Here is a 27,541-nt window from a genome sequence, read left to right as displayed (position 1 = left end):
TGATTGAGTACTATGCTGAGCACTAGCTAGGTGTTTAGATAGCGAAGGGTTGAATAAGCAACGTCCAACGTAAGTATCCCAGCATGCCCCTCTCGTGAATATAATTAAAAACCGACTAACTTCTTGTTATACATCAAATGAATCATTTTTGTCTCATTTAGTTGTTGTTTAACTGAACGAAACCATTCTATATAACATTAGACGTATAATGTTAAAAGGAAAACCAGTTGTTTAAGTCGCGACCATCATGCAGAAAGCATCAGTTTCAAAAGGAACTGATCTGTGCATCAGCATTCCGTCGATCCTTCTTGGTTTATTACATGTGATGATTGGTTTGATCACGAATGTTCGTGACATGTGCAGCCTTCAATACTTGTTACAGATTGCACATTGACCGTCTGATCCCCTCCTGAAGGTGTTGAATATTATAATGTCAACTATAGAAAAAAATTGTAGCAGTGAAATTGGAAGAGTTTGGCAATAATAGGTTTATTTACTTAATAGCGTGTTAATTAGATATTATATATTTAAACCTTAAGTTTATCACCAACGTCACAATAATTCATTTCTTTATTTGGTACGTTAATGTATAGTCTACGCAAAATAATAAGATATCGTTTTTATGACGTGCAGAACTCGTTTTTCTTCTGCTACGTAAAACGTGGTTGGCAGCCGTATTGTTTTTGTACTCGCCGAAATACAAATAAAGTTTTAGGGGAAGAACCAAACTATCGCGACAGCCATCTCGCGAGAAGCCTTTTACGCTACTGATGGCAAGATGGCCGCTGCCTGTAACTTCCATGTGGTAACTGTTTGATTACAATAGTGGCTGTAAACAATAATTGTTTCAGATTTGTGGCTGAAATAAGGTATTAAGTGGCGATAACTCAAAGAAGGGGTCAGAATGCAACACGACGATGTAAGTAAAACTTTAAAATAATATATTAAAGAGCGGCCACAACAGCAGAAGACTACATGGATGTGTGATATGTAACGTTAACAATAAAGCATTTATTTCAGTTAACAGGTGATGACTGGATGATTATAACATACATATTTTATGACTATTAGCTATAAAGTATATGTAAGGGTTTTGATGATTTTGTATGTTTGGTACCACATGCTTCAAGGCGTTTTTTCGTAATTTGGTTCAAGTGACTGAATCGTGCATTATAAATTGTGGGTAAATTACATTTTTGATTGCCGAACATCATGTTGACTTATTTGTTTTAAAGGTTATATGGGATATTATCGGCAATAAGAGTTTCTGTTCCTACAAAGTAAAGTAAGTGCTTTTAACTGTAGAAATTACCAAGATTTTTGAATATAGATTTATCATTCAGAATAATCTAACCTTTGGCTTTCTCCAAATTTGTGAAGAACGAAAACTCAACAGTTCTGTCGAAATGAATACAACATTACAGGACTTTGTAATCGGTCTTCGTGTCCTCTTGCCAACAGTCAGTATGCTACTATAAGAGAAGAAAAGGGTAAGCTTATCATTACTAAGAAAATGGCTTCAAACTTCGTTTTTGTACAAATGTTTATCATTTTTAATATGCAATAAAATGAGTGTGTGTTGTGTTCCCTTAGGCCGGAGTTATCTGTACATGAAAGTTATTGAGAGGGCAGCATTCCCTGGTCGCATGTGGCAGAAGGTATGAACATCAGTCAAGAGCAAAATAATAATTTGGGATCAACTGGGGTGTCCTCGACTAAGGATTTACCTACGTGAATCAGAATTGTCACGTCTTGCCTATAGTTGACTGGTAGTTGAATCGCAGGCGTCCTTACAATTGGGGAAGACACCAGGTGGTTAAACAAGGGTACAGCGCAACATTGATGCACCAAAAAACAATCAATCATTAATTTACAGAACATAATATACCTTTATAATAAACCAGATTAAAGTCTCAATGTGCAAAATGTATGAAATGCAGGTGAACATGTATGCAAAACACAAGCCACATAGTAAAATCAATGGACATTTTCCTTAAACATCACATCGCCTCAAAACTACTCGATAAGAATTAATACTTTTTTACAAACGGGAATACGTTAACTTTATTTGTAATGAACCACTTTATTTACCGCATGTAAAGGAGGAATGCAATAAAGCATCTTACCATTTAAACAGTCAAAAAGTACCTTTCACCTTTTTTCCTGCACACTCTGTCCTCCTGACACACGCGCTTGCTTTCAGTGCAGAGACTGACAAGTTGCCAAAGTTTGTGCCGTGCTTGCTATATGCAGTGATTTTGGTTATATTACTTTATTAATATTTTGTAGCACAAAGTTCAGTCTTAGTAAGGAACCACGGAAGATGCTTCTTCTGTCATAAATCTTTATGCCCTAAAAATGTATGTGTCCGTCTGCCCATATAACCTCAAATGGCATGATCCCGGTTGCATAACACCTCTGTGAAGATTTGACTGTAGTCGAATCAGGCTCCTCTTTTCGAAGTATCAAATCTTCTACTTTTGGGGTCACCCCAGCATCAACACAGTCAAATATTAAAGCTTCTTAATATAATCAAGCATGAATGTTTATTCTACAGTTTGACACTCTTTTTAAACTCCTTACTGTGTATTTTTCCTAAGGTGAAACTTGATAGAAACTATGCAAAGGCCTTGGAACAGATTGATGAGAACCTCATCTATTGGCCACGATACCTCCGACACAAATGCAAACAGCGGTTAACAAAGATAACGCAGTATCTCATTCGAATCCGCAAGCTCACGCTGAAAAGACAGTGAGTTCCTTTCTGTAGTGATTTATGTTTTCAGTTGATTTCATGTGTCTTTGAATATGCATGCATTGAATAGACACACTTACTTTTCTACACATCATGTTAATAGTTTGCTATTTTTTTAGGAGAAAACTGGTTCCACTCAGCAAAAAAGTAGAAAGAAGAGAAAAGAGGAGAGAGGTGGGTGTTTGGCAGTAAATAATGTCCAGGGGGCATTACTTATCGAAGCTGCTTTATTGTCTTGACTGTAGACATAGTATTAATCTAACTACTGTTGTAATTTATACAGATCTTATGTTGGTGTAGTTAACTGGTTGTTTCTGAAAGTAGCTCACCAATTGTAAATATAGAGATTTGTAGTTGTAAATGTAAATGACCAGTTTTACCTCCTCTTCCCCTCTCTAACAGGAAAAAGCTCTCATCGCTGCTCAGCTGGAAAATGCCATCGAGAAAGAACTGCTAGAACGTTTAAAACAAGGAACAGTGAGTACATCTTTTCCGGCGTTACATCTTTTTCCTGCCACATCCTTAATAACCTCAATGATTTCATTTAGTATGGAGACATCTACAACTTCCCCATTCACGCCTTTGATAAAGCCATGGAAAAACAAGACGAGGAGACTGAATCTGAATCCGAGGAAGATGAGGAGGATGAAGAGGTATTGTTTTTAATGTCAGCTTTCTGTTATAAATATGTGACCCAGTCTGTGAAAACCCAGCTAAAGTTTTTCTTGTGATTTACGTTTTCTACATTAAATTATGTAAGGGTTTTTCTGGCTCTGAATGAGGCGGAGGTGGTGCCATCCTTATCTTGACGTGTACAAACACGCACATGTGGCTTAACCAAACCCTTTACACATTGAAACAATAATTGTAATTTTCCTAAACATTTGGAGTTATATAAAACATTACTTTTATTCAACCAAACCTTTTTGATACATTTTTCAGCCCACAATAAATTAACCAGTCTTACTAAATGAGCAAAGTTCATTCACAACATGCGATCTCCTGTGGTTCACTGAATTTAATTTAGGTTTGAATGATTCACTTATCTTTTATATTCGCTAGTGACTGACCTGACGCTGTTTACCGAAGAATGTCGATATATTGAGCCAAATGCACAGCTTAAGACTTTACAATGAAGTACGCCACGTTTATTTAATAAACCTTTAAGAAATTGAATGTACTTGTTAGCAAAACAAACAATATTCACCTAAATGGCTGCAAAATACAGCTCCTGTATGGCAACTCTGCGGCCTCACTGGACTGAATGTGAATGACAGTCATATTGAAATGACAGTCTGTTGACAGCATTCACACAGTGTTCTTTAAGACATCCGACATCATTTTTGCGAGGGTCTGAGGTGGCACGAAATTTGTAATGTAAAGAACATTGTGTGAAAATATACATAATATTTATTATTGTAAGGTTAATAGGGTAAGGTTGTTTAAAATTTTGAAATCATAGTGAAATGAATGCTTAAAAAACAAACTCTGATGCTCTTCATCTCATAACTTAAGACTGGGTCACAGACGTTAGGACACTTCATAACATTTTTGAAGAACTATATTGCTTGGTTGAAGAATATTTTAACACCCTCATATTTTCATTGCATATTTGAATGAAACCTTGCTTCTTATATAGAAACACCAGTTACATTTAGTAAATCCTATGAAGCTTTCCTAACTTCTCTGCTTGGTGCTTTCTTTCTTTATTATTACGTGGCTTGTTGGAATGCTTGAATCTGATTGGCCAGTTGCAACATTTGCAGGTTCATGATTCCCAGATAACATCATCTTTAAACTAATTCCCATTTAATTTCCGTGTAATAATGCCTGTACATTATCCCTTACTTTATCACGTATATTGAATAATGTCAATTTTCCAGGAATCTGGGACAAGAGAATATGTTGCTGAAGATGACTTTGAGGAAAGTGATCTCAGCGATTTAGAGGTATGGTTTTAAAACTCTTTAAATTAAAAAAGTTAATCTTGTGTGAATTCATCCCCTTTGAATGTCAACATACATTTTGCTGTTTTTTCTTTTGCTTAAAACCAATTTTCAAGAATTCTATGAGACCTAAATAACATTTTATTCGGTTGTATTCTGTCTAGCTTTTTGTGCATGCTAGAAAGCATCCTACACAACCCCCTCCTTAGGACTTTATCTGATCACTGTCGGATGAGATCTGTTTGGTTAATGACTTTCTTCCAAATATTTTTCTTTGAGTTAATCAGAACAAAGACATTTATACAGATTTGAGGGGGCGAGTAAATGATGACAGAGTTGTTTTTTTCATTTTTGGGTGAATGAGACTTAACCACGTGTAATTCCATTGGTGTAAAGGTTATGACTATATAATAGTTTTGTACGTTAAAACTTGACGGAGAGTGACATGTATCATCTGTTTATAGGAGCTGAAAAACCTAGACAACAGCGACGAGGACCAAGAATCCAGTGAAGAGGAGGAAACAGAAGAAGCGATGGAAGAGACAAAGACGAAGTCAAAAGGAAAGGCTCCACTCAAAGGGCAAGCCAGGAAGAAACGGGCATATGTGGAGATAGAATACGAGCATGAGACAGAACCGGCTCAGAAAAGCAAGGCTACATAAGGATTCAACTAAGTCACACCATAACAACTGTTTCTTCAAATCGTGGCACTGTCTTTATAAAACATCTGTATTCAATAGTTAATGTGTTTTGATACATGCACATATGTACACAAAGAAACACCTGCCAACAGAAAGTCTATTGTTTTTACAGGTCTTATTTTTTAACTTGTTTCAACTGCACTTATGCTGTTACTAAGCATAAGTGGTCACTTTAATGTTCTTTTGAGTACAATTCGATTGCATTCTAGTTGAAACTGCTGTTCATAAACTGTTTAAAATGGACAACTGTAACGTGTTTCTTAAAAGTACACATTTATGATGATATAAATAAAACACAATATCGGGAAGTTTGGACATAATACAAAGGTAACACAATAGCAATGTCTCCTGAGCTTATATTGCCTACCGTTACTGGCCATTATCATTTATTACAGAACCAGGTTTGCTGTGCTAACTCTTAACTTCACAACTAGTTAAAATACGGCAAATAATCTGATGGTTGTCTTTAAGGGGCAGCTGTGGTGATTTGCTGGATACACATGAGCACAGAGTCAGGAACACAAGTATTATCCACCTCCCGTAGAAGAGACTAAAGAAAAGGAAACAATGGAAAGCTTTTTGTAAATTCATTGGCCAGACTTTACAATAAGGTTGTATTTGTAACATTTATTAGTATGTCGTTAAAATCAAAGTTTGTATCTTTAAATATGTCAACGAGCACATGCTGAAAAAAACATGGTTCATTATTAAAGTTAGCTTATACATTCACTTAATATTGACAAATACAACCTATTATAAAGTGTTACCAATATACATTGTAAAACTCATTATTTCTAACGCTCATGCCATCCAGAATGTAGGTGATAGTATTTTTCAGCTAAATCAGGTGCAGGAAACTGAAAATACATCACAATGGACCAGTTTCAGCTACAAACTTCCCTGTTCAACTGAAGAGAAAGTCAACAACGTCTTGGATGACCAAGACGGGACACAACATTGCTCATTTAAAGGCAGAATGCATTATGTATTAAGGTGCTAGCTTTCGCCTGCTAGCACTGAAATCATGATCCCACCCTCCTCCAAAACACCAATATTCTTATCGAAGCTTGTACATACCTGTCCACAAGAAACAGATGTTTTTTATCACTGTTTTTTCAAATAATGTCTTTCGTTTTTTACGAGTTACTCTAGTTGAGGGTTCCTCTGGCAAGTCAGGTTTTTACTGCATCTCTGCCATACTCTCTAGATTGTAACAGCGGACGTGAGAGTGCTGATGACATATAATATCTGCGTGAGCTATCGTCAAAACGTTTGGTCAGTATTTGACCACTATACTTCTTGATTTCTATCAGGATGTGAAGAGATTTCCAACCAGCATGACAAAAAAATTCTGAATAGAATCATGCATTCTGCCTTTAAACATATGACGTACCTGCAGTTTGCCTTCGGAGCAGTGGTTGAGCAGCAGTAAACAGTGTGACGCTTTGCTCATGAGCTGTTCCTTCAGCTGTCGGGTCACAGACTCGGATGAGACATCAACCAGAAACCTCAACAGACTCTGTGCTAGAGATCCCATCCTCCTCTCCATTCTACAAAAATAAAGTGAAGATTATGGGTGAAATAAATTAAATAAGAGAGTTGGAAGATTAAATATTGTGATTAGATTACTTTCAAGTTCTTTACCGTGGCCAAGCAATCTCTAGTGTCTTCTGCAGAGCATCCAAGATACTCAGTCTGGTTTTCTCCTCTGGAGCATCAGAGACCTCCAGGTATCCCACGATCACCCGATCTAGTCTCTTCATGTGACGAATAATCACTACACCCATCCTAACATAAAATATACATATTGGAACACAACTTGAACAATAGATGAATAAAATTACCCCAATGATGATTATGGCATTTAACATTTTTTATATATATAATTATTTTGGGGCTCCCAAAAAATAGAAAAAACTGTGCTAAGGCCTGAAAGTCTAAATACTGTTTGCATAATATTAAACATTACCTCATAAAGCCTATATGATGCCAGCCCACTACAAAAAAATACTTTTAGAGGCAGTGAATGAAGTATGTTATAAGAACTGTTGCCTCAAGGCAGGTATGGCCTGTGTTGGCTTCTATGTTTGGAAACAATTATTAGGTGGTGGTGCAGAACTACATGTAACAAACTTTGTCCTCAATATAATTCTTAAATTAGTCCTTAAAAGTTCAGTTCACCCAAAAATTTAATTTATTCACCCTCAAGTTGTTCCAAAGCTGTATTAAAATCGTTGTTCTGTAGAACACAAAGGGAGATCATTTGTTTAGATACCAAACTAAACAGTTCTGGGGCACTATTAACTACCATAGTCATTTCCCTACTATCGAAGTCTATTGTGCCCCAGATCTGTTTGATTACAAACATTCTTCCAAATATCTTTCCTGTGTTAGACAGAACAAAGAATTGAATACAGGTGTGTTTTCTGAGGGAATTCTTTAAGAGAATACTGAATTAACCCATGAGCACTTACAGTTATATATGCCTCACCTTTCAATTAATAAGACAAGATTGCTGGCGTACACACGACGAAGGTCAGGCTTGTGCTCCATTTCCATGTATGTCAAGACGAGGCGAAGCACATCATCGAAGCGATTCGGTTTCCGCGGTAACCCTGCATGAGCTGGGGGGTTCTCAATGACCCCCATCAGGTCTATAAGGCAAGGCAGCACAACCTGAGAATTAGACACACGAGAGGGGATATATGTAGCATGAGATTTACATAAATATTCACATATTTGACATATTGTGCACGAGTGAATGAGACTGTATTACCTGCATGAGTGAAGTCTCTGAAGTGTATAAGTGATTGAAAAGAGCGTGATAGAGCACCTGAGCTCTGTTGTACTGTCGCAGATCAGCTGCGGGCTAAATGAAGAGAATACAACACAAATCACAAAAGACATGGATGTCATAAGACTTTGATGTCCCTCTTACAGCAGTAAACCATACACTTTTAAGTCATCAGTGCAGTGAATTTCCTTCGTTTTTGACTTACCACATTGAGAACAATGTGATGTAAGCAGTGCACACCCAATACTTTGTTTTCTGTGCGATAATCATCGGATATCAGCAAAGCAGGAGGAAACACCTTCTCCAAGTACTGTGTCAACCAGGGACGTCCAATCTGCACCAGCATCCACGAGAACACATGCTTTACAGCCTGGTTACGCTTCCAGCACTCCCTGTACAGAATAAGAGATCCTTGAATGCACCTTTCTTAAAGTCAGAAGTAGGGCTGTGCAATTAATCGCAATCGCAAAAAAATTGCGATTTGAGCACATGCGATTTCTAAATCCCACAAAGCTGCGATTTTATTAATGAATTTATAACTCCGACTCAAACTAAAACTGTGTTGTGCGCATGTTTAAGATGTTAACCAACCAGAGCTCACTATGCGAACTGCGCAAAATACGAAAAAAGCTGAGAGGGACAAGAACAGAATAGGCGAACGGGAGGAATCGATATAAAAAATGGATGCAGGTCAGAATAAAAATGATTTGCTGCCAAAAAGAAATTCTAAATCAGTCGTATGGGAGTATTTTGGATTTAGGAGAGAAGACGTGTCAGAGAGCAAGGTAATCTGCAAGACCTGTGAAATGATTATTGCAACGAAACGGGGCAATACAACAAACCTGTTCCAACACTTAAAACAGCGGCATAAAAAACTATATGATCAATGCATGTCAACAAAGTCCGTCGAACCCAACAAAAGCACACAACAAAGCCAGGCTGAACAGGTATCCATCGTCGAAGCATTTGCAGGCGTAACGCCTTATGAGAAAGGCTCAAAACGCCATAAAGAAATTACCGAAGCGATCAGCTATCACATTTGCAAAGACATGATGCCTGCGTACATCGTCAGTAAAGATGGCTTCCGAAGATTAATACAAACACTCGACAAAAGATACCAGCTGCCCTCGCGCACTCATTTCACACGAGTTGTTATTCCTGAAATGTATGAGAAATGTAAGGCAGGCGTTGAATGCGAACTTAAGCAGGTAAAATACTATGCCACGACCACAGATATGTGGTCCAGCAGAACGATGGAGCCGTATATGAGCTTAACGGTGCATTATATTAATGACAACTTTGAAATGAAGAGTCGATGCTTGCAAACAGCATACTTTCCAGAAGATCACACTGGAGAAAATATGTCTCGAGGTTTAAAAGATGCTTTAGCATCATGGGGACTTGCTGAAGAGCAACAAGTGTCTGTCACCACAGACAATGGATCTAATATAGTGAAGGCTGTCACGTTGAACAACTGGACACGATTGCAGTGCTTCGGACACAGACTACATTTGGCAATTGGTAAGTTAGACTTTATTATACATTGTATATTTATTATACTTTACATATTAAACTTTGTACGGCACACTTTTTATTAAAAATCTAATTGTGCAAAGCTTTTTAAATATAAATGTATCATTTTTTTACTAATTGTACTACTGTAGTATTTTACCATATTGTTCATTAAATAATGTTAACAGTGAGAGTTTGATTGAAACAATGTATTAATAAATGCTAAAATTATATAAAATAAATTCTGTATTAGTATTGTTAATTGTTAGTTCATTCTAGCTAATGCATTTACTATTTGTTTACAAAATGCACTTTTTATTGTATAGTGTTATACTTGAGTTTTATATTTAAATGCATGAAATACTTACAATTCAACACGTTTTCATCATGTTTTTTTTTCTTCCTTTTTTTTAGAAAATGCAATTAAGGATGAACCTCGCATTTCCAGAGCTAACGGCTTGTGCAAAAAGATTGTGGGACATTTTTCCCACAGTTGGAAGAAGAAGAAGATGTTAGCCGAAGCCCAGGAAGAACTTCAGCTTCCCCAACATGCCCTCATAACATCATGCCCGACAAGATGGGGGTCAATGCAACAAATGATAGACAGGGTTTTGGAGCAACAGAGGGCATTGTCTCAGGTCCTTTCATCTGACCGTAAAACAAGACACCTAGTACCACAATGGCAAGACACAGATGTTCTAGAATCTGTAAGTAAGGCTTTGAGTTCACTTCAGGAGTTCACGGATGCCCTTTCTGGTGAAAACTATATCAGTGTTTCCTATGTGAAACCTGTACTTCATCTGTTGAACACAAAGATTCTTGCAGTGGATGATGAAGATACTGACCTGACCAAGACTATAAAATCAAAGATTCTTAACTACATCAACAAACATTATGGGGAAGAAACTACCCAAGAGCTTCTGGATATAGCAACATTTTTGGATCCAAGATTCAAAACCAGCTACACTGATGAGGATAAACTTCAAAACATTAAGGCCAGGGTCATGTCTGATATGGAAGCGAGTTCACACCAGGTGAGTAAATTTATGTAAACTGGATGAAACTGTCATCTCTTAATATCAAAACTCTTGTATATGGCTTTTTGATCTTCTCTTCCTGTTCTGTATGTCAAAGGATACATCTGAATCTGCAAGTTGCACAAGCAAAGAGAATCCTGACATCAATCTACCTCCACCAGGCAAAAAAGCAAGGAAGTCCTTAGGAAGCTTCTTCAAAACGAAATCAGCCATGCCAGCAGCTCTGCAACTTGAAGAAGCCATAGCATCTGAGCTAAACAGCTACCTGCTTTCTCCATCCATTGACAGTGAGGAAGATCCTCTGAAATGGTGGAGACTCCATCAGATACATTTTCCAAGAATGAGCAGGGTTGCAAAAAAGTATCTTTGTGTTCCGGCCACCAGCTCACCTTCAGAGAGAGTGTTTAGTACTGGGGGTAATGTGGTGACATGTCACCGTTCATGCTTAAAACCAGAAATGGTGAACATGCTGTTTTTTCTCGCAAAAAACCTTTAAGAAAGCAATACATTTTTTGGTTCTGTTAGTTTGTTTATTGCTATGACAGGAGTTTAGGTTAGTTCATCTTAATTTATTTTATGTTGTCTGTTTTATGACCTAATTTATTAGTTTTGTTTATCAAGCAGTTAATACTGTACAGTATGTTATATAATTGTGAAATGTGTAGAGTGAAAAACTATTTTAAAGTTTATTTTTGGAATTTAGGTAAGTTAACCAGAATTTAGTTTCTGTTGTCTGTTTTAAAGACATTTATTTAAAGCTGTATTACTGTTAATACTATGTTATTCCATTGTGGAATGTTTTGTTATGCACTTCTGGTGCACTGAGTACATATAGAATGTTACATGCTTGAAAAAGTAAAATAATTACCAAAATCGCAAATAAAATCGCAATTGCAATATTCCTTATAAAAATCGCAATGTGATTATTTCGTCCATATTGCACAGCCCTAGTCAGAAGTTAATTCATTACAGAAGAACATTAACATGACGCTTAGAGTGATAGTGTGATGATGATGATGATGCCACTCACTTGGTCAGTTCTGGCTGCAGTGTGTCCAAAATTGGACCAAAAACTCCTTTCTTGTCCTCGTCTCCAGACAGCAGGTCCTGTACCGATCTGCTTCCTTTCATTCCCGCAACTGATGTCAGGAGTTGTAAAGCACAGTTTCTGGAAGCATCACTGGTCCATGGCTGCTCCTGCAGGTGAGTGATGGAGAATATACACAAGCTGGGGGCAAGTGCTTGAGCTAGAGACTTCACATGTGGATTGCTTCGATTCTCCACAGAAGCTTGGATACGCAAACATAACGCAAGTAACGATGTACTGACAGCCTGAACTTTGGTAGGTATGTCCTCGTAACTCTTGGAAGGCAAAGTGCCGCCGTCCGTGTCGCACACCGGCAGTCCTGCGTGTCCCGTGAAAGAGTCCGATAAGGCCAGATACGCCTCGCGTAGATCCGTGTTGAATTGAGGAAAGAGCCAGTCGAGAGGAGCGAGGGTGAAAAACTCAGCGGTCTCCTTCAGGATGAGCACGCGTTCCTCTTTCGCCTTAAATCGCTCACAGATGTGTGTCAGGACGGCGATCGCAGAACAGGAATCGGACGGGGTCAAACTTTCTCTAATATTCATCTTCTGGAGAATGTGTGTCAGATCCATTACGATGGTTTTGAACACCAAACGAACCCGCGTGACGAAAGATTATATTGGAGACCAATGACAAACTTTTAACATATCCTGCGAACACGCGTCGCACGTGTACATTTAATTTTCATGTTATATATTAAATGTAGTTTTTATATCACGTCGTATATTGGAATTGTTCGCACTCACAACAAAATGACTTGTTTTTTGCAGGCATTTCATTTTCAGTGGACATGCTGCAAGTTGTTTAAGGGGGTAACTGTAAAACACTTCCCCAGAAACCTGACTGAAACGATAAAGGTTCCGAGGTTGAATCGATGAAATGTACGTAAATACATTAAATAAACACTTGCATACTGTTTTAATTAATTTAAATGATTATTAATGATATCGGTTGTTTTATTTCAAATACAGAAATCTGACTGAAACGATAAAGGTTCCAATGTTGAATTGATGAAAGTTGACTCTCGAGTGCCCCATAGGTGCAATATGGAATTGCAGGGGTTTCGTGCACACGAAATTAATTAAAATAAAATTATATATTATACATAAATTAAACACTTATATATTGTTTTAATAAGGCTAATTTAATTGATACATAATAATGTATTCAAATAAAATCATTTATTTGACTTTTATTTCAAACACAATATTGTTAAGTGTAAAGATTACTCAAATCTTTTTTAATGAATAAAAACGACCAAATCAAATTTTTTATTCAAGGTTAATATTTAATTTAGGGTCATCTGGGGTCAAGGGGCGTCTGACAAATATCGGCTTTATGTTTAAATGGAGCGGATATTCAGATTAGAGATGGCAAAAAAATTCTCTCGTAATTGTTACATCTTGATCTGTTTACTCAGGTGTGAAAGCTTACAAATGTGTGTAAGCCAGTTATTATTCATGTGTGGTTTAAATCCATCGCCCAATCTAGAAAATCAAGACTCACATCTCTTACATAACTTCCTGCTCTTTCAACTTGGAAATGGAAGTGATTAAATGCAATAATGTTTGATTCATCCAGAGGAAATTGCTATTGCGTCACATGGGATATTGTCCAGTTTTAACAAAAGGACAAATCAAGGACGCTGTGAATAAATTCAAATATACATTTGTGTGTGTTTATATTAGTGATTGCTATATCATACATAGGCGATCACATGAGTAGACAAACTAAAATGAAAAGTAAACAAATGAAAACTATGACATATTTTATTTCATTTAAAACCACTAGCAAGATATAAGACAAAGGTAAACAATACATTTACAAGCAGACAATGGCAAGAAAACAGTAACATTTAAGTAACCACATACAATTTGGACACAAATTATTGAAGGATGTGGAAAGAAAATATGAATCATTAGAACCTTGTAGGACTCGAATCAGGGCTGCGGGCAGGCTTGATGATTCCTTTGTGAATATATATCACCCTTCTGTGTCCTCTTCACTCTCATCACTCAGTGGAAATTCTCTGTTCTCACGTTGAGTTCTGTAGCTCTTGACTCGCATCGGACACTCTTGATTTATAATAGCCTTGCAAAACAATTGTCAAATCATTATCAAACATTCACAACATATCAGTGAACAAGTGTCTGAATTATTTATAAAGATATGCAGGTCTCACCCTCTTCTCCTCCCGAACCGTGGGATTTTTGAGAAAGAAGCAAAGAGGAGCATACAGGATGTTGATAATTCCTATTATCACCATAAGATTGGGAAAGCCAATTGATCTTACTATGGCCCCTCCAGTGGATGGACCTGCAACATGAACACAAAGGCAAAAAACCTCTCTATTATCCCTATACATTCAAATTGTAAGTGTGATTTGTTGGCCAAAAAAAGAAGAATAAACACAGAATAAACCACATTAAAGATGAACTGATAGGGTTACTTGTTCATTTAAACAATACTGTTAAAAATGATATCGGCCATGATGAACATCAAATAAAAATCTGAAATTGTAATTCAATTGTAAATTGTAATACAGGTGCAGTTACCGACAGCAAAGCCCATGCAAAGTGCCACATCAGCAATTGCGTACACACTCCCATAGACAGAGGCATGTCGGATATCCACGAGGTAACCCATTATAGCCATCATAGAAGAATCAACCATTCCTATAACCCACAAAATATACAAGTTTAGTTCCATATGTTTATAGAACTCTCTCTCTATAGTTCCTTTAAAATTATAATTGATGAAATCCTATTCACCAATTGCAAATCCCAACCCTCCATTAGGACCAATGAGCCCATAGATGTTTGTGGCAAAGGGAACCTGAAAAGACATTCACTTATTGTTATAATCACCATAGTCACCCTCATACATTTATAACTGCATTAGAGGAGGATATGAGATACTCACACAAAGAAGACTGACGCCAACTATAAGCATCCCAATCATGGAACATAACCACCTAATAAAAGACACATTTCTGATGCATATCTTGTGAATGTAAGCACAGATTTCATCTATATATTTAATTAATGTATTTTTTTACCTTATTTATGACTGTACTGTCTGTCACTCATTCTTCACCATATACTATATGTAACATGCATTTTCAGTTCAATAATTGTCTACACATGAAACGTATTACCTTCCCATTTTATTGGCCAGTACACCAAAGAGATTCGTCCCGATGAGGTAAGACACACTGGCTGGTAGGAATGCCATACCTGCAATAATAGCGCAACATTCAGATAACCATCCGATACACAAATATATGAAAAAACATTTTATTGCATAAGGAGAACTAATGCCATCTGAAACACCAGGAGCCTTTTCCCAACCTATCAAAAGTTCATATCGGTGGATTGAACTAAATAAAACAATTATAGACCTTCCTGAGTAGTCAAAATCCATTTGTTTCACTTTGAGCTTCCTGAGGAGGTTCTAAAGGGGTCACATGACACGGTTTAAATGAACATTATCGTTTGTTTTAGATGTAATGCAATGTGTATACACGATTTTAAGGTTAAAACACTGTATTTTCCACATACCGTTTATGTTTGTATCTTCTCTTTGCCCCGCCTCTCTGAAACGCACAGATATTTTACAAAGCTCATCGTTCTGAAAAGCGAGGTGTGCTATGATTGGACAGTTAACCAGCGCGTAGTGATTGGTCGAATACTGCAAGTGTGTGACGGAAACGTAACGCCTCAGGTTCAAAGCAATTATGCCCACAGGTCTGCCAACTTACTTGCATATACATTTGGGCGGTGTTAGTCAAATCATCCCACGAACTGACAGATATTTGAGGGGTGTGGTTACACGAGACATTTTGCTTTTAGATAGAATGCATCTTTTGTTCCGATACTTTCAGTTTTGCAATTGTACGTGTCTAATACGTGCATGGGCAACTTATAACCCCAAAGACATTAAAAACTCGTATTCGCGCCATATGACCCCTTTAATACAATTATATATATTAACCGAATAAAACACGGGTGAAGTTGAGATCATTTGAATGACTGTCACGACTTTCACTCCATAAAAACACAGAATAACATGGAGGGCTGAATATCTTACCTAGCTGCCATTTTGGTGAGCACATTGTTTGCATCATCCAGATGGGAAGAGTGGGCTCTAATACAGCCACTCCCATGTTTGCAAAGCACAATGACCCTGTAATTATAGAGAAACCATAATCTCAGCCATCGTTCATTCAACTAAGCTCGTCTTCCGCTTCATTTACAAATCGCTTTAGCTCTTCACATCCTTAAACATACAGCCATCAGTTTCTGAAGGCAAACATACAATTACCAGAATGGACCACAGGCTAAACTAGTTTAACTATCTGAACAGAATATGACCAACACACACCTGCACTAATGAGGATGTAAGGATCCTTTAACAGGGTAAGTAATGGTGTTCCTTCCACGCTCTGAAGAGAAAACACATACGAATAACTCTGTGTCTGTATGACTTTCATGTTTCAGGATTTGTATGAAGAGACTCACCCCTGGAGATATTTTGGAGGGCTGAAGAATACAGAGCTGGAGGGCTAGTGTTGAAATGAGAAGATATTGTATTGAATAAATGTAACAGGCCAGAAATATGAAATACAAAAATACATATATCTTACCTCCGTCAAAAAGAGCGAGGAATGCAAGGACAAGGAAGGGAGAACTTTTACCAACAAACTCATACATAACGCTGCCGAAAGGTGCTCCAACTAAAAAAAACATGAAATGTTAAAGTTTGTAATTTCTGTTTATTAGGTATATTTATAATTTAGACTTTTCATCAAATTTAGGGAAACTCTTTAATACTAGAGCAACTGACTGAGTACTCCCATGGCAAGTCCTCCCAGTGCGATTCCCATGGCAATTCCCCTCTCATTGTCATCTGTGTACACACTGGCCAGCATCCCAAGACCTACGGAAAGGATTTACACACACATAGGTTTGTTTTGGGATCCTTGTGGATAATACTTCTGTTTTTTTTTATCCTGACCTAATGGTATTTTCTATCCTCTTCTCCTAAACACGCCCCTAACCCTCACTTAAACCATTGCATTTGTAGCATCATTTAGTATACTTATTATTCCTTGTGGGGACATTTGGTCGCCCACCCACCCACCAACCCACATGCAGAATCTTTTTTACACAGTTATACACACTTATATGTCATTATACGTGTCCTGAAATATCTATATTCACAGTATTCCTATTATAAATAAGATCTCTATATCTACCTGCCACAGAAGAAAAGGAAGATCCAATTCCCTGCAACGAACGGGCGAAAAACAGCAAGCCGTAAGTCTCTGAGAAGGCAAACACTGCAGAGAAGCCAGATAGCAAGTTAGAGCTGATTTTATTTGGACTATAGGAACAACAGCAGGTTATAAATCTAAAGCCATATGAAGTTTCACCATATGAAACACTCAAATACACAAACACAAAAGATGTGAAAGATCAGTGTTTGCCTAATATTACATCAAACATCTTTACGAGCACACAGGGCAGCGGATTGGAAGGTAACAGGCCTAGTATTTGATAATAAAGACTTCTGTGGTTTATGCATTAACAAAATGTACAATTTTATATTCAGCCTATAATTTTTTAATAATTTTAATAATTTTGCTTATTACTGGACCAATGCAACTTTTCATTGTTTCGTTATGAGGACATTTTTGTTTGCTTTAGTATAATTAAAACAATAACATTGTTTGGGTAGCCTTAGGTCATCATTTGATTTCCATAGTAAAATCAGAACCAGTTAAAAGCATTGCATTGGATTCCTTCCTGATCCTCGAACCTTTGCCCGAATGGGTGATTCTCACCAAATCTTGGTTTCAATATGTAAATCATGATTTTCTGAAAAACACTTGCACCTACAAATTTCCTTTCGCTTAAGAACAAGGTATGGCGTTCATTTGGCTAACAAAAAGCAAAGCCATAATGCCTAAGCAAGTTTTTTGGATAATAAGACATGAACAAATTATATAATATTTTATTATTATATTATATATAATGCCAAGTGTTTCTTCAAATAACTTAATGGAAATATCTGTGCGTGTGTGAAACAGTCCTTTAAAATGTTACAAGGATGACAATATCAGAATGGACACTTGCGTGTTCCACTATTACTTTCTTTTTATTATACATCAATATTCTGTCAATGTTTTTTTTTCCTTCATTTTCTGTCATTTACGAACATCTAGTGGAACACTTAATACGACACTGTTGTCTTTAATATAACATGACTTACTTATTGTTGAGAGAAACATGATGACAAATCCAGCAAACATTGGTATGTGATATCCAATCCTTTAAAAAGAGCATCACACAGTTTGTTCTCTGAGCAAACACAAAAGCATGTATAAATCCATTCATTTTTAATTGTGTACAGAGTTCACCTTAGTAGCAGCCATTTCGAAGATTAAAGCAATGTAACGGTAACTAACAATCATGTTATATATAATACCTGTTTGTCAGAGGGCCCACAAAAGGGTTGACAATGAGCTGCACCAGGGCTTTGGAGGCAAACAGCAACCCGACTCTCACATTTTCCTCCTCCAAAAACTCACTGCTCTCTTTACACCCCGGAGCAGAAATATTCTGGATCCGAGGACCTCCATCAGCTCTGGGTTCAGCAGAGGAGATGGAAAGATTGGTGTTGCTGATGTATGTATTGTTGTCGTACAGAGATATGATGGAGGTGTAGGTGGGCTGTGTGGAGTCTGATGAAGACTCAGAGGGGGTGAGAGACGACGAGCGGTCCTGCGTCTGATGCTCGATGGCATACAGAAAGGTAGGGATGATCGGAACTGGGAAGAACAAAAGGTGACGTGAGGATCATAATAGGATGATGCCGTACACTCTGTACTGTATGCTCAGAGGTTAGGATAGATGTGAGCAGGCAAATGTCATGGGTCGGTTGTCGAGTTGAACATTTGTTTTGTGGTCTCTTATGCTGTATTCTGATGCTTTTGTGTGTTATTTTTACATACCCACAACGGTAAGAAGCATGTTATCCAGTAAGAGGGCCACACATACGACTGCAAGCACCAGACGATGTGAGCCCCTGCTCTCCCTGATCCATTCCATAGGGTTTAATATAAGCATGATATCCACCTCGGTCACTACACAATTACACGTCAAATCAGCACCACATACATACACTGTAAAAATGCTTAGCCTCATTTATAACCCGAAAATATAAAGCTGACAATGAAATAGTAATGATTAAATACTTACTAAATACATACTTATTTGTATTATCTATGAAATAACGGTCTGTCAATTTAATCACAGAAAAATGTAAAAATGATGCATGCAATGAACAGATTACAAAAAAGAACAAAATAGCTTAATCAATAGATATCATTTTATATCATTACTTTGTAAAATTACGAGCTTCTTAAAACATTGTTTAAAGTTGATATCACTACATCATAAAATAATCGATCCCCCCTAAATTAGTCAAAGTCTTACCTGTAAATGCATAATCTCTGAGAGTATGAGTGTATGTCCAGGGCAGGTGTGGTGGACGCGGCGGTCACTTGTTGAATCGTCTGAGTAAGGGAGGTCTCTGTGTCTACTTCTATCTGCATGAGATTTGCTGTAAGGGCCGATGTCTTTTGAAAGAAGTCTACACACATGCACACACACACAAACTCTGCGTCACTGGGGCAGTTATTGTGTGCATCTGTTGCTCTTTATTGGCAAGGTGATTGACCTGCAGGCTTCTTTTCGTCGCAACAACTCCTTATCTGCAATCTCTCATCCAGCCTAAATACACCCAATCAGCATCCGGCTGCTGCCTATCCTCTAGTCTGTCAATACAGGTCAATGATAATCAACAGATGCACATATTAATGACATTACAGTATGAACGCCAAGAATGAATATTTATGATATGAAGTTTCATTTTGCAATAGTTCTTCTTAGGAGGCCAATGGTAGTATTTTTAACATATAATGCCAAATTTAGTAAATAGTCTAAACGTAAAATACGTAAAACACTGTTATATGAAGGCATTAAAGAACACCTTTCGACAATGATGTATAGTATTCATTATATAGTACTCTTATAAGTTTACAATCCTCAAGGAGCCAAAAGAATGAAACTTGCATTTAAGCATTTGGCAGACGAGAGCAATTTTTTCTTCTCTTAAGGTTTAATTCGGTCAAATATATCCTTTGGAGTAGTTAGTAGTATCTATGATTTACTAAATGAGCTGTTATGTGAATAACAATAACATTGTTAAAGCAATCATCTTTTACACGGGTTTGTATTATTGCTGCAAAAATATCGCTTGTTTGTTTTGCGGTTTGTTTTTTATCCAAAATTGTCAGCAGTAGACTTAAGATGTGAGACTTTATCATGCTCCAAAATTCATGAATCTCTGAGAGTTAAAAGTGTCTCACTGCTGATGTCCTTCCGGAACAGGAAATGGAAAAAAACGATTAAATTAAATACCATGTAGTCAAAGTTGCCAAGCACTTTTTACTCCCTTTAACAGTTAGATTTTTGCAAATCCCAATGACAATCATTAAGGTTGTTTTATAATAATGATTTGTGGTAAAAACAAAATGATGGAGATACAAGATTTCGGAAGGACAGGAGCAATATATTTTAGTTCCATATATTACAAAACAAAATTACAAAAATATATCTCAACCCTTGTAGTGTGATGGTGGGAGTGAAAATCTTATCTTAGCCTGTGGCAGTTTTCTGCGTAATGTTAATCCTTTCAGCCACTGAACATCTATGGAAAATGTTAAATGACTCAACTAGTTTAACCTTTCCCCTCTGCCATCTCTGGCAATTGAAATATCCCAGTACATAAACACACAAGAACATATTAAAACCGCAGAAGTAAATCTGATCATGCAATCAAAACATAACGAAAATATCAGCTTGGTTTGTACACACACATACAAAATGGTTGGAGTCTGGTGCTGCCGCTTTATGTAAACACGGCTGGCTTTTGTAAATCGCCTCGGGTTTGAAGAGTAGTGGGTGAGCTTCCATCACCTGCCCTTTGTTCAGCACCCGCTCTGTTTCACATAAACACACACACTTGTTTCCATGTTTTATGGGGATATTCAATAGACCTCTATTGATTTAATATAAGGCTTATGATGTAATCTATCCACTAACCCTACCCAACACCTAAAACTAATAATCACACAAACCTTTCTGCATTTTTAAGATTTCAATAAATATCATTCTGTATGATCTATAAGCTGTTTTCCATAATACCTAAGAATGTCCCCAAAGGGTCAAAATGTACTGGTATTACTATCTGTGTGGGGACATTAGGTCATACATTAGTACATACACACAGAGCATTGAAACTATAGCGAAGCCTTCTCAAAGAAACAACTGTTTTTATATTAAGTAAATGGTAATAAGCATATCAAATGTCCTAGGTTTTCCACGTTTCACGAGAAAAAACACACGACCCTTAAACGTACAGTTTACATAAAATTTAAAGTTCTGTGATTATTATTCACTGTTCATGAATTTATTATGTGAAACACAAAAGAAGATATTTTGAGAAGTGTCTACACAGTTTTGTGTTTACATAGTGAAAATCAACGGGGGCCAATGTTGTTTTAGTCACCAGCGTTCTTCAAAATATCTTAATGTAGGTTTAGGGTCCTACAGGTTTGGAATGTCATAAGGGCATTGTATATTTATTTCTTAATACAAACAATTATAAAATGTAATATCTATAGGCTTTTCGACTCTCCGCCTCCTATCCATTAAAACATTTATAAATGCAAAAATAGAACAAATGAAATGAAAGTCTAATACCATTTCTGTCCTTTATACTGGAAGCCTTAGTGTAGCTATTACAATAGCAGTAATGAAGCTCACGAGTAGATAGATGACAGATCTATCACCTGGTCCTGTGAGAAACACAGATTTTGACTTTTCTCCTCTAAGCCTGTGTTCAGGTGATGATAATCGCCTGTTCCGTTTCAGGAAGCAACTTACATCCGAGTCTGCTGATGCAGGAAAATAATGACTGTCATTTAAAGGATGTCATATTTTTCATCATAGCAAATTTCAAAGGCGTTACATGTGTAAAGGCTCTACGTGGATCATGAAAGGTACATCTAAGCTTTCATGTTTGTTGTGCGTGTGGGCCATAATTTGCCTTAATTACCACTGTAATGCACTGCACACTTCCTACATGAAGTGAGACTATAAACATTGAAATGCTCAGAAAGTAACCACTAATGAAAGACACATTCTTTTTCATGTTTTTTTCTTCATTCAATTTAGGATATTGCCGTAGGACCATTAAAACACCGGGCCAGGTGACTCCTCCACAGTAGAGCTCATCGTCTGACTGAAGTTTGGACTCTCAATGCGCTCAGTACACTTGAATACGACAATGGAGACGATGATGTTTTTGTTGTCGGTTATTTCTACGGTACAATGCCTGGATTCGAACATTATTCAGTCCTCAAGAGAAATGACAAACTCTCAAGAGGTAAGAATACACATTCTTATACTCTTATATAGTTTACATGCAATACTCATTGTTTTGGCTTCATATGTGTTTGGACAATGTCACAGTAACTCATAACCAAATAACGGAAGAGTTATTAGGGTTAAAATTAGTGTTATAATATGTACAGACATGATTTTTTTCTCACCGTGTTAAAATGATTTGACAAGAATTCACAAAAAAGTAACAATCTCCTACAGTCAGTTTTGCATTTACCGAGTGACACAACTGCAAAGTCCCATAATTCTGTAAGAAGAAGGACCTCTGTTATTCTGGGAATCACAGAAAATGGACGAGACTGCACTATTGCACAGGTATTGACGTCATATCAAACATTTTGCTAAACTAAAGCTATGCATTACCATACTTTTGACTATTTTAATGTATTTTACGTATATCTTGAAATATTACTCACACCTATACATATAAACTACATTTGTGTCATTTTAAGGCACATGAAAAATGCAAAGGCTCCAAGAAAAAACAGCGTAACGCTAGTAAAATGAGGATTCAAGTAGATGGACGAGGACAGCAAAAAGGTACACCGCACAAACTTCCACACAACATGATTCGTGGGAAATGTTTTACCATTATGTTGCTACTTTACCCACAAAACTCAGACATTGGTGTTTGTTTCTTTGCACACACAGTTCCCGAGATGTCACCATGCGTGCGCTCGCGAGACTGTGAGGAGGGGCTGTGCTGCGCTCTCTACTTGACCGGTAGGAGATGTCAGCGCGTTCCCGCGGTGGGCGAGGTTTGCCTGCTCCGGGGACGCGCCAAATTCCGCCGAAGACTGGACCGATGCGACTGCGAGAAGAGCCTTTACTGCCAACCGCAAGCCGACAGCCCCCGTGGGCACGGAGTGTGTTCCCATCATGCGAAGCGCGAAAAGGACTGGTTAACTACTGAGAAGATAAGCTAAAAAAAACCCGGAAAACATTACTTAGAAGCGTTACAGGAAACGTCATGATGTATTTTTTAAGTAAAATAAAGGCTGAGGTGGTTAGCGATTGTTAGATGCAAGCAAAGATTCTTTTTAAAGATTTTCTGAGGGTCACAAACACAAATGTGAGAAAGCATGTCCTGGCTTTTTGCACCTTTAACAAGTGATCGAGCACCCTCTGTTGGCCATGAACGTGAACTACAATAAAGGAAAATGAACAGCTTGTTTTAAGGAGTGCCCCTTGATTTATGGTTCAATGACAACCAGTCAAGAACGTTTTAAAAACATTACAAAGAAATAGGGTGTAAAGCTGACTTATTCCCGGAAATCATTCAAGGAACGGTGCGCTTTCCATACGTTAGTTTCGAGTTAAAGTGGGAATTATAGAATTTCCGGTCCACGCAGGGTCTCCAGTGCAGTGGTTCTCAACCTTTGAGGGCATGTGTAGGGTGCATCCCTTTAATGACCTTTCAAAGAAAATTGACACAAAACAACAGCAAACTCCATTTTAATGAAACCATCAAACATTATTCAGTGCTGGAACATCAAATATGGTTAGTCATCATAAATTTGAATACACACCCTTTATTTCATATGCCATAATTTCTTTTTTGAAATTTCTTTATTTCGACGCCATAATACTAGTGCCTGAGTTTGAGCACCACTGCTCTAAGGATTGCGTTACAGATACAGTCAGGTCAACATTATATCGGCATTCATTATGCAGAAAGCTAAGATTACACACGTGCAAGCTGTCAAGAGTTTTCCTACATGGAGATAACATTATGCTGAACCAAAGTATTTGATGGATACAGTTACATTCTTGTATCTAAGCAAGCCTTAAATTTGCTGAGGTCAGAAGCTCTTGAAAAACGTGAAAAAGATCAAGTAAACAATGTTATTGTTCCCCTTTATTTTCAGATACTCAAATAAGCCTACATGACATTATTTGTGATGAAAACAAAACAGCAAAAAGGCAACTCCTCGTGGACAAATGATGATGGGGTTATAAATCTTGGAAAGGAATGTTGCTGGACGATTCAAGTCAGGGAGCGCTGAGGGGTAAATAGACTAAGGTTCGGGTGAAAGTTAGTGGTTGAGGTGTTTAAAGCTGGCCACTGTCAGCAACGACAATCTTGGCACTGGTCTTTCCGCTGCTGGAACCATAGGCCTCCACTCTCTTGATCACATCCAGGCCCTCCACCACCTGTCCGAAGACAACGTGCTTGCCATCCAGCCTGCAAGAAAGGTCAAGTAGGGTACAAAGACTCAAACCATAAATTAAATTTGAGGGGAGCATGCCAAGAGCACTTTATATGCTCACCATGAAGTAAGAGCTGTGCAGACAAAGAACTGGGAACCATTGGTGTTTGGGCCGGCATTGGCCATGGACAGACATCCAGGACCGGTGTGTTTCAGGGTGAAGTTCTCATCGGCAAACTTGTTTCCGTAAATGGACTTTCCACCAGTTCCATTGTGGTTTGTGAAGTCACCACCCTACAGCCACAGTTAGAAGATTAGAGTGGCAACTGTTGTGCTTACAAACTAAGATTACAGAAAGTCAGATGCACACAACACACCCAAAATAAGACCCATCATGTGACAAGGGCAGACTACGTAATCCGTCATACCTGGCACATGAAATCAGGGATGACACGGTGGAAGGTGGACCCTTTGTAGCCGAAGCCATTCTGTCCAGTGCACAGCTGCCTGAAGTTCTCTAAAACAAAAAGGTGCAAAGAGCGATGAACATGTTAAAACTTTCAAGCGCATGATTGTGAATGAAACTCAAAATTGGGAAAAATGGTACCTGCGGTTTTGGGGACAACATCAGCTCTTAGCTGTGAAAATAAAACGTTCACATTTATTCGATTGAATATTTCCAATCAGCAGTGTTCTGTAATTTACTGAGTATAGGTGGGTGCAAGTAAAGCCTGTATGAAAGAACCGCAAATGGGAACTCTGGAAAACTGTTCACATGTTTGACATGTACACCCCATCCCAAATAAAACCCTGCATTCCCAGATGCTGGTGGGTGCACGTCACCCATTCAGCCGCATGATCACACTGCAGCATCTAGACACAAAACGAAGCTTGGGCGGCATCACGAGTGCGAAAGAAACCACCGCATAGCGCAAACAGACGTGTGTCTGTGGACACGCTGCACCGAGACCACAGAAAAGAAAGAGCGAATAAAAGGAAACAGAAGAACCCGATTCGCGTCTGGACCTTTTACTAAAATCCTTCAGCAGCGCAAGGGCGCGACTCGGTCCGAGCGCTCGAACCACGACCACGTGCGACATTTCCGGGTTCTCTTAACGAGAAGCCGTCGAATTAAAATGGCCGTTTACAAAGCATTTTGTATTTAAGCGAGTACGCGTTGTGTGAATATTGGTGTGTGTGATGCCGCCACAAGACGATTCCTAAAGTAAAAGACCGTTCACACAGCAAACTGCGCCGTTACGCACGGCTTGATCTTTTGACTATAGCGGATTCCTGTAAATCTCCGGACAACGGTTCCCCATCCCCCCCACACACACACCAACAGAACTTTCCATACATTTTAATTAAACTGAGTGAGACTGCACCGTACTAACGCAAGAAATAAATGAACACGTTTATTTAAAAAGTACAAATGCTAAACCGATTGTGCGTTTATTTGGGGACGTGAAGCTTTATTTGGGCCTGGACGAGAAGTGGCTTTACCGGTGCCAGGGCTAAACAATAGAGACACGGCCCCAGCCCATTTCATGCGCACCGGGCTTTTCGGCATCATTTCCCTAAAGTATTTCCACGAATTTCACGCCACCAGTTTACACGAAAGCAAACGTTAACGCGTTCAGCACGCGCGGATACGGTGATGAACGCATGGCGCGGCCAACAGACGCTCGAGCTGTAAGATACGCGCCCGTATTAATAACACGGCTTGTCCTGCAGCGACTGAAGAGTTTAATAAACACCAAACTCACTCCCGAGTGGAAAATCTCTCCATTTGCGCATTGCCCGAATGATTGAAAAGACGGGAGAATATCGCCTACAATTTACCTCCATGATCACTCTCCCAACCGGCTTTCCGTCTGCGCTGAGATCGAAGAAAACTTTGGGGTTTGCCATGATTTAAGATTGTTTTGCGTTTGGATACTGCTGGGGCTGAGCCGCGTGAACCGTTCACCGCTAGTGCGCTTGCAACTGAGAAAAGACCGGATGAAGGCCGCTGTGCGATATAATTACCGGAGAGGGGCGTGACTAAATCCCCTCCGTCCAATAAAACCGTTTGAATACTTCGCGAGACACAAGCCCGGACCAATGAAATATCATCATTGAGGTTTGTCATAACCCGCTTTTAAGGAAACGCAGCGTGAAGACGTGCGTGCGTTTTTGTTAACGTGATATCAGAGCCTGGCCTATTTATGGCCTTATGAATGATACTTTGTGTTTGGTCTGTAAGAGCATATACCTCTACATTACATATATGAAGATACATGGGAACGATTTGTAAGGTTTAGGGAATAAAGGTGTAAGAGTAAGGACAATTTTAGAAATGTTTATGAGGGAATTGCATGCCATATAAACATCAAAATCAAACCGCTCTTGATCTATTGATACCTCTAAAGATCAACTTTGATTTTGCACATTTTTCATATTAAAACTAACCAAAATAACTCATAGTGTTCAACAATCCTAAGATCAATCAAAAAATGAATCCTAAAGTCATGTGCCGTTGACATTCTGTTAAACACTGACACATAATTTCCCCTTGTTTTGTAATTGCTATAATAATAAAACAAGAACCCCGTTATTATAAATATCAAAAGTAGCTATTTATGTGTATGTTCAAGCCAAGATTGTTGTACTGCAGATCATGCATACCGCTTTATATTGAAATCGTTTTTCTTACTCCTCTTTTCCCCAAACTTTGCATATTGTTCCCCTTAACCTATACAAATATGTACTTTAGAGATAAATTATTGTTACAATTAGTTTTGCTGAACATTATGTTTAATTATGCGGTACATTACGTGCTGTAATCTTAAGCGTTACTGAAATATTAATGAATCGTGGATGATCAAGCCTTTTCTTATCTACATAAATACAGCTGTAGCACAAAAACCAACAACAACACCACAAATGTACGTATAAATGCCAGTGCCTTATTTATAAAGCAAGTGTAACAAGAGAATCAAAGCTGACATATGTTAATGTATAAAAAGAGCCGGAATGCGGTTTCAAATG

The 27,541-nt window shown here is 38.0% G+C and overlaps 5 protein-coding genes across 7 annotated transcripts; 2 read left to right on the top strand and 3 right to left on the bottom strand.

Moving 5' to 3' along the window:
• The first annotated feature begins 300 nt into the window (after positions 1-300).
• On the top strand, positions 301-5,903 carry mak16 (MAK16 homolog). Its single transcript, XM_079466714.1, has 10 exons — positions 301-919; positions 1,236-1,285; positions 1,381-1,490; positions 1,594-1,658; positions 2,601-2,752; positions 2,875-2,929; positions 3,158-3,232; positions 3,304-3,408; positions 4,639-4,704; positions 5,166-5,903. Exons 1-10 carry the CDS (start codon positions 905-907, stop codon positions 5,361-5,363), a joined length of 891 nt encoding a protein of 296 aa, XP_079322840.1. The 5' UTR covers positions 301-904; the 3' UTR covers positions 5,364-5,903.
• On the bottom strand, positions 5,400-12,685 carry tti2 (TELO2 interacting protein 2). 2 transcript variants are annotated; one of them, XM_079466713.1, is made up of 7 exons: positions 11,776-12,685; positions 8,402-8,588; positions 8,179-8,271; positions 7,894-8,078; positions 7,047-7,190; positions 6,796-6,952; positions 5,400-5,952 (listed from the first exon to the last, which is right to left on the bottom strand). In XM_079466713.1, exons 1-7 carry the CDS (start codon positions 12,399-12,401, stop codon positions 5,869-5,871), a joined length of 1,476 nt encoding a protein of 491 aa, XP_079322839.1. In that variant the 5' UTR covers positions 12,402-12,685; the 3' UTR covers positions 5,400-5,868. The 2 variants fall into 2 exon arrangements, 1 of the variants encoding a protein (XP_079322839.1); XR_013787263.1 differs by having other exon boundaries at positions 5,822-5,952; positions 7,032-7,190.
• Positions 12,686-13,581: 896 nt separating this feature from the next.
• slc18a1 (solute carrier family 18 member A1) lies at positions 13,582-19,669 on the bottom strand. Of its 2 annotated transcripts, XM_079467152.1 has the most exons (17): positions 19,573-19,669; positions 19,329-19,485; positions 18,845-18,976; positions 18,319-18,661; positions 18,103-18,161; positions 17,087-17,170; positions 16,675-16,767; positions 16,475-16,564; positions 16,350-16,393; positions 16,213-16,273; positions 15,919-16,014; positions 14,987-15,065; positions 14,752-14,803; positions 14,601-14,664; positions 14,385-14,504; positions 14,012-14,145; positions 13,582-13,920 (listed from the first exon to the last, which is right to left on the bottom strand). In XM_079467152.1, the coding sequence occupies exons 3-17, from the start codon at positions 18,957-18,959 to the stop codon at positions 13,813-13,815; spliced, it is 1,542 nt and encodes a 513-aa protein (XP_079323278.1). In that variant the 5' UTR covers positions 18,960-18,976; positions 19,329-19,485; positions 19,573-19,669; the 3' UTR covers positions 13,582-13,812. The 2 variants fall into 2 exon arrangements, with proteins under 2 accessions (XP_079323278.1, XP_079323279.1); XM_079467153.1 differs by having other exon boundaries at positions 19,329-19,601.
• Positions 19,670-22,212: 2,543 nt separating this feature from the next.
• On the top strand, positions 22,213-23,537 carry LOC306900321 (dickkopf-related protein 4). The gene is made up of 4 exons (XM_079467151.1): positions 22,213-22,344; positions 22,563-22,676; positions 22,814-22,901; positions 23,013-23,537. The coding sequence occupies exons 1-4, from the start codon at positions 22,219-22,221 to the stop codon at positions 23,285-23,287; spliced, it is 603 nt and encodes a 200-aa protein (XP_079323277.1). The 5' UTR covers positions 22,213-22,218; the 3' UTR covers positions 23,288-23,537.
• A 263-nt stretch (positions 23,538-23,800) lies between these two features.
• Positions 23,801-26,627, bottom strand: ppiaa (peptidylprolyl isomerase Aa (cyclophilin A)). Its single transcript, XM_079467150.1, has 5 exons — positions 26,354-26,627; positions 25,119-25,149; positions 24,940-25,028; positions 24,633-24,805; positions 23,801-24,546 (listed from the first exon to the last, which is right to left on the bottom strand). Exons 1-5 carry the CDS (start codon positions 26,420-26,422, stop codon positions 24,414-24,416), a joined length of 495 nt encoding a protein of 164 aa, XP_079323276.1. The 5' UTR covers positions 26,423-26,627; the 3' UTR covers positions 23,801-24,413.
• Positions 26,628-27,541: the final 914 nt, after the last annotated feature.

This window comes from Barbatula barbatula, assembly GCF_947034865.1.
Source record: "Barbatula barbatula genome assembly, chromosome: 11".
NCBI lineage: Eukaryota > Metazoa > Chordata > Actinopteri > Cypriniformes > Nemacheilidae > Barbatula > Barbatula barbatula.
This window is presented reverse-complemented; position numbering and strand designations above follow the sequence as displayed.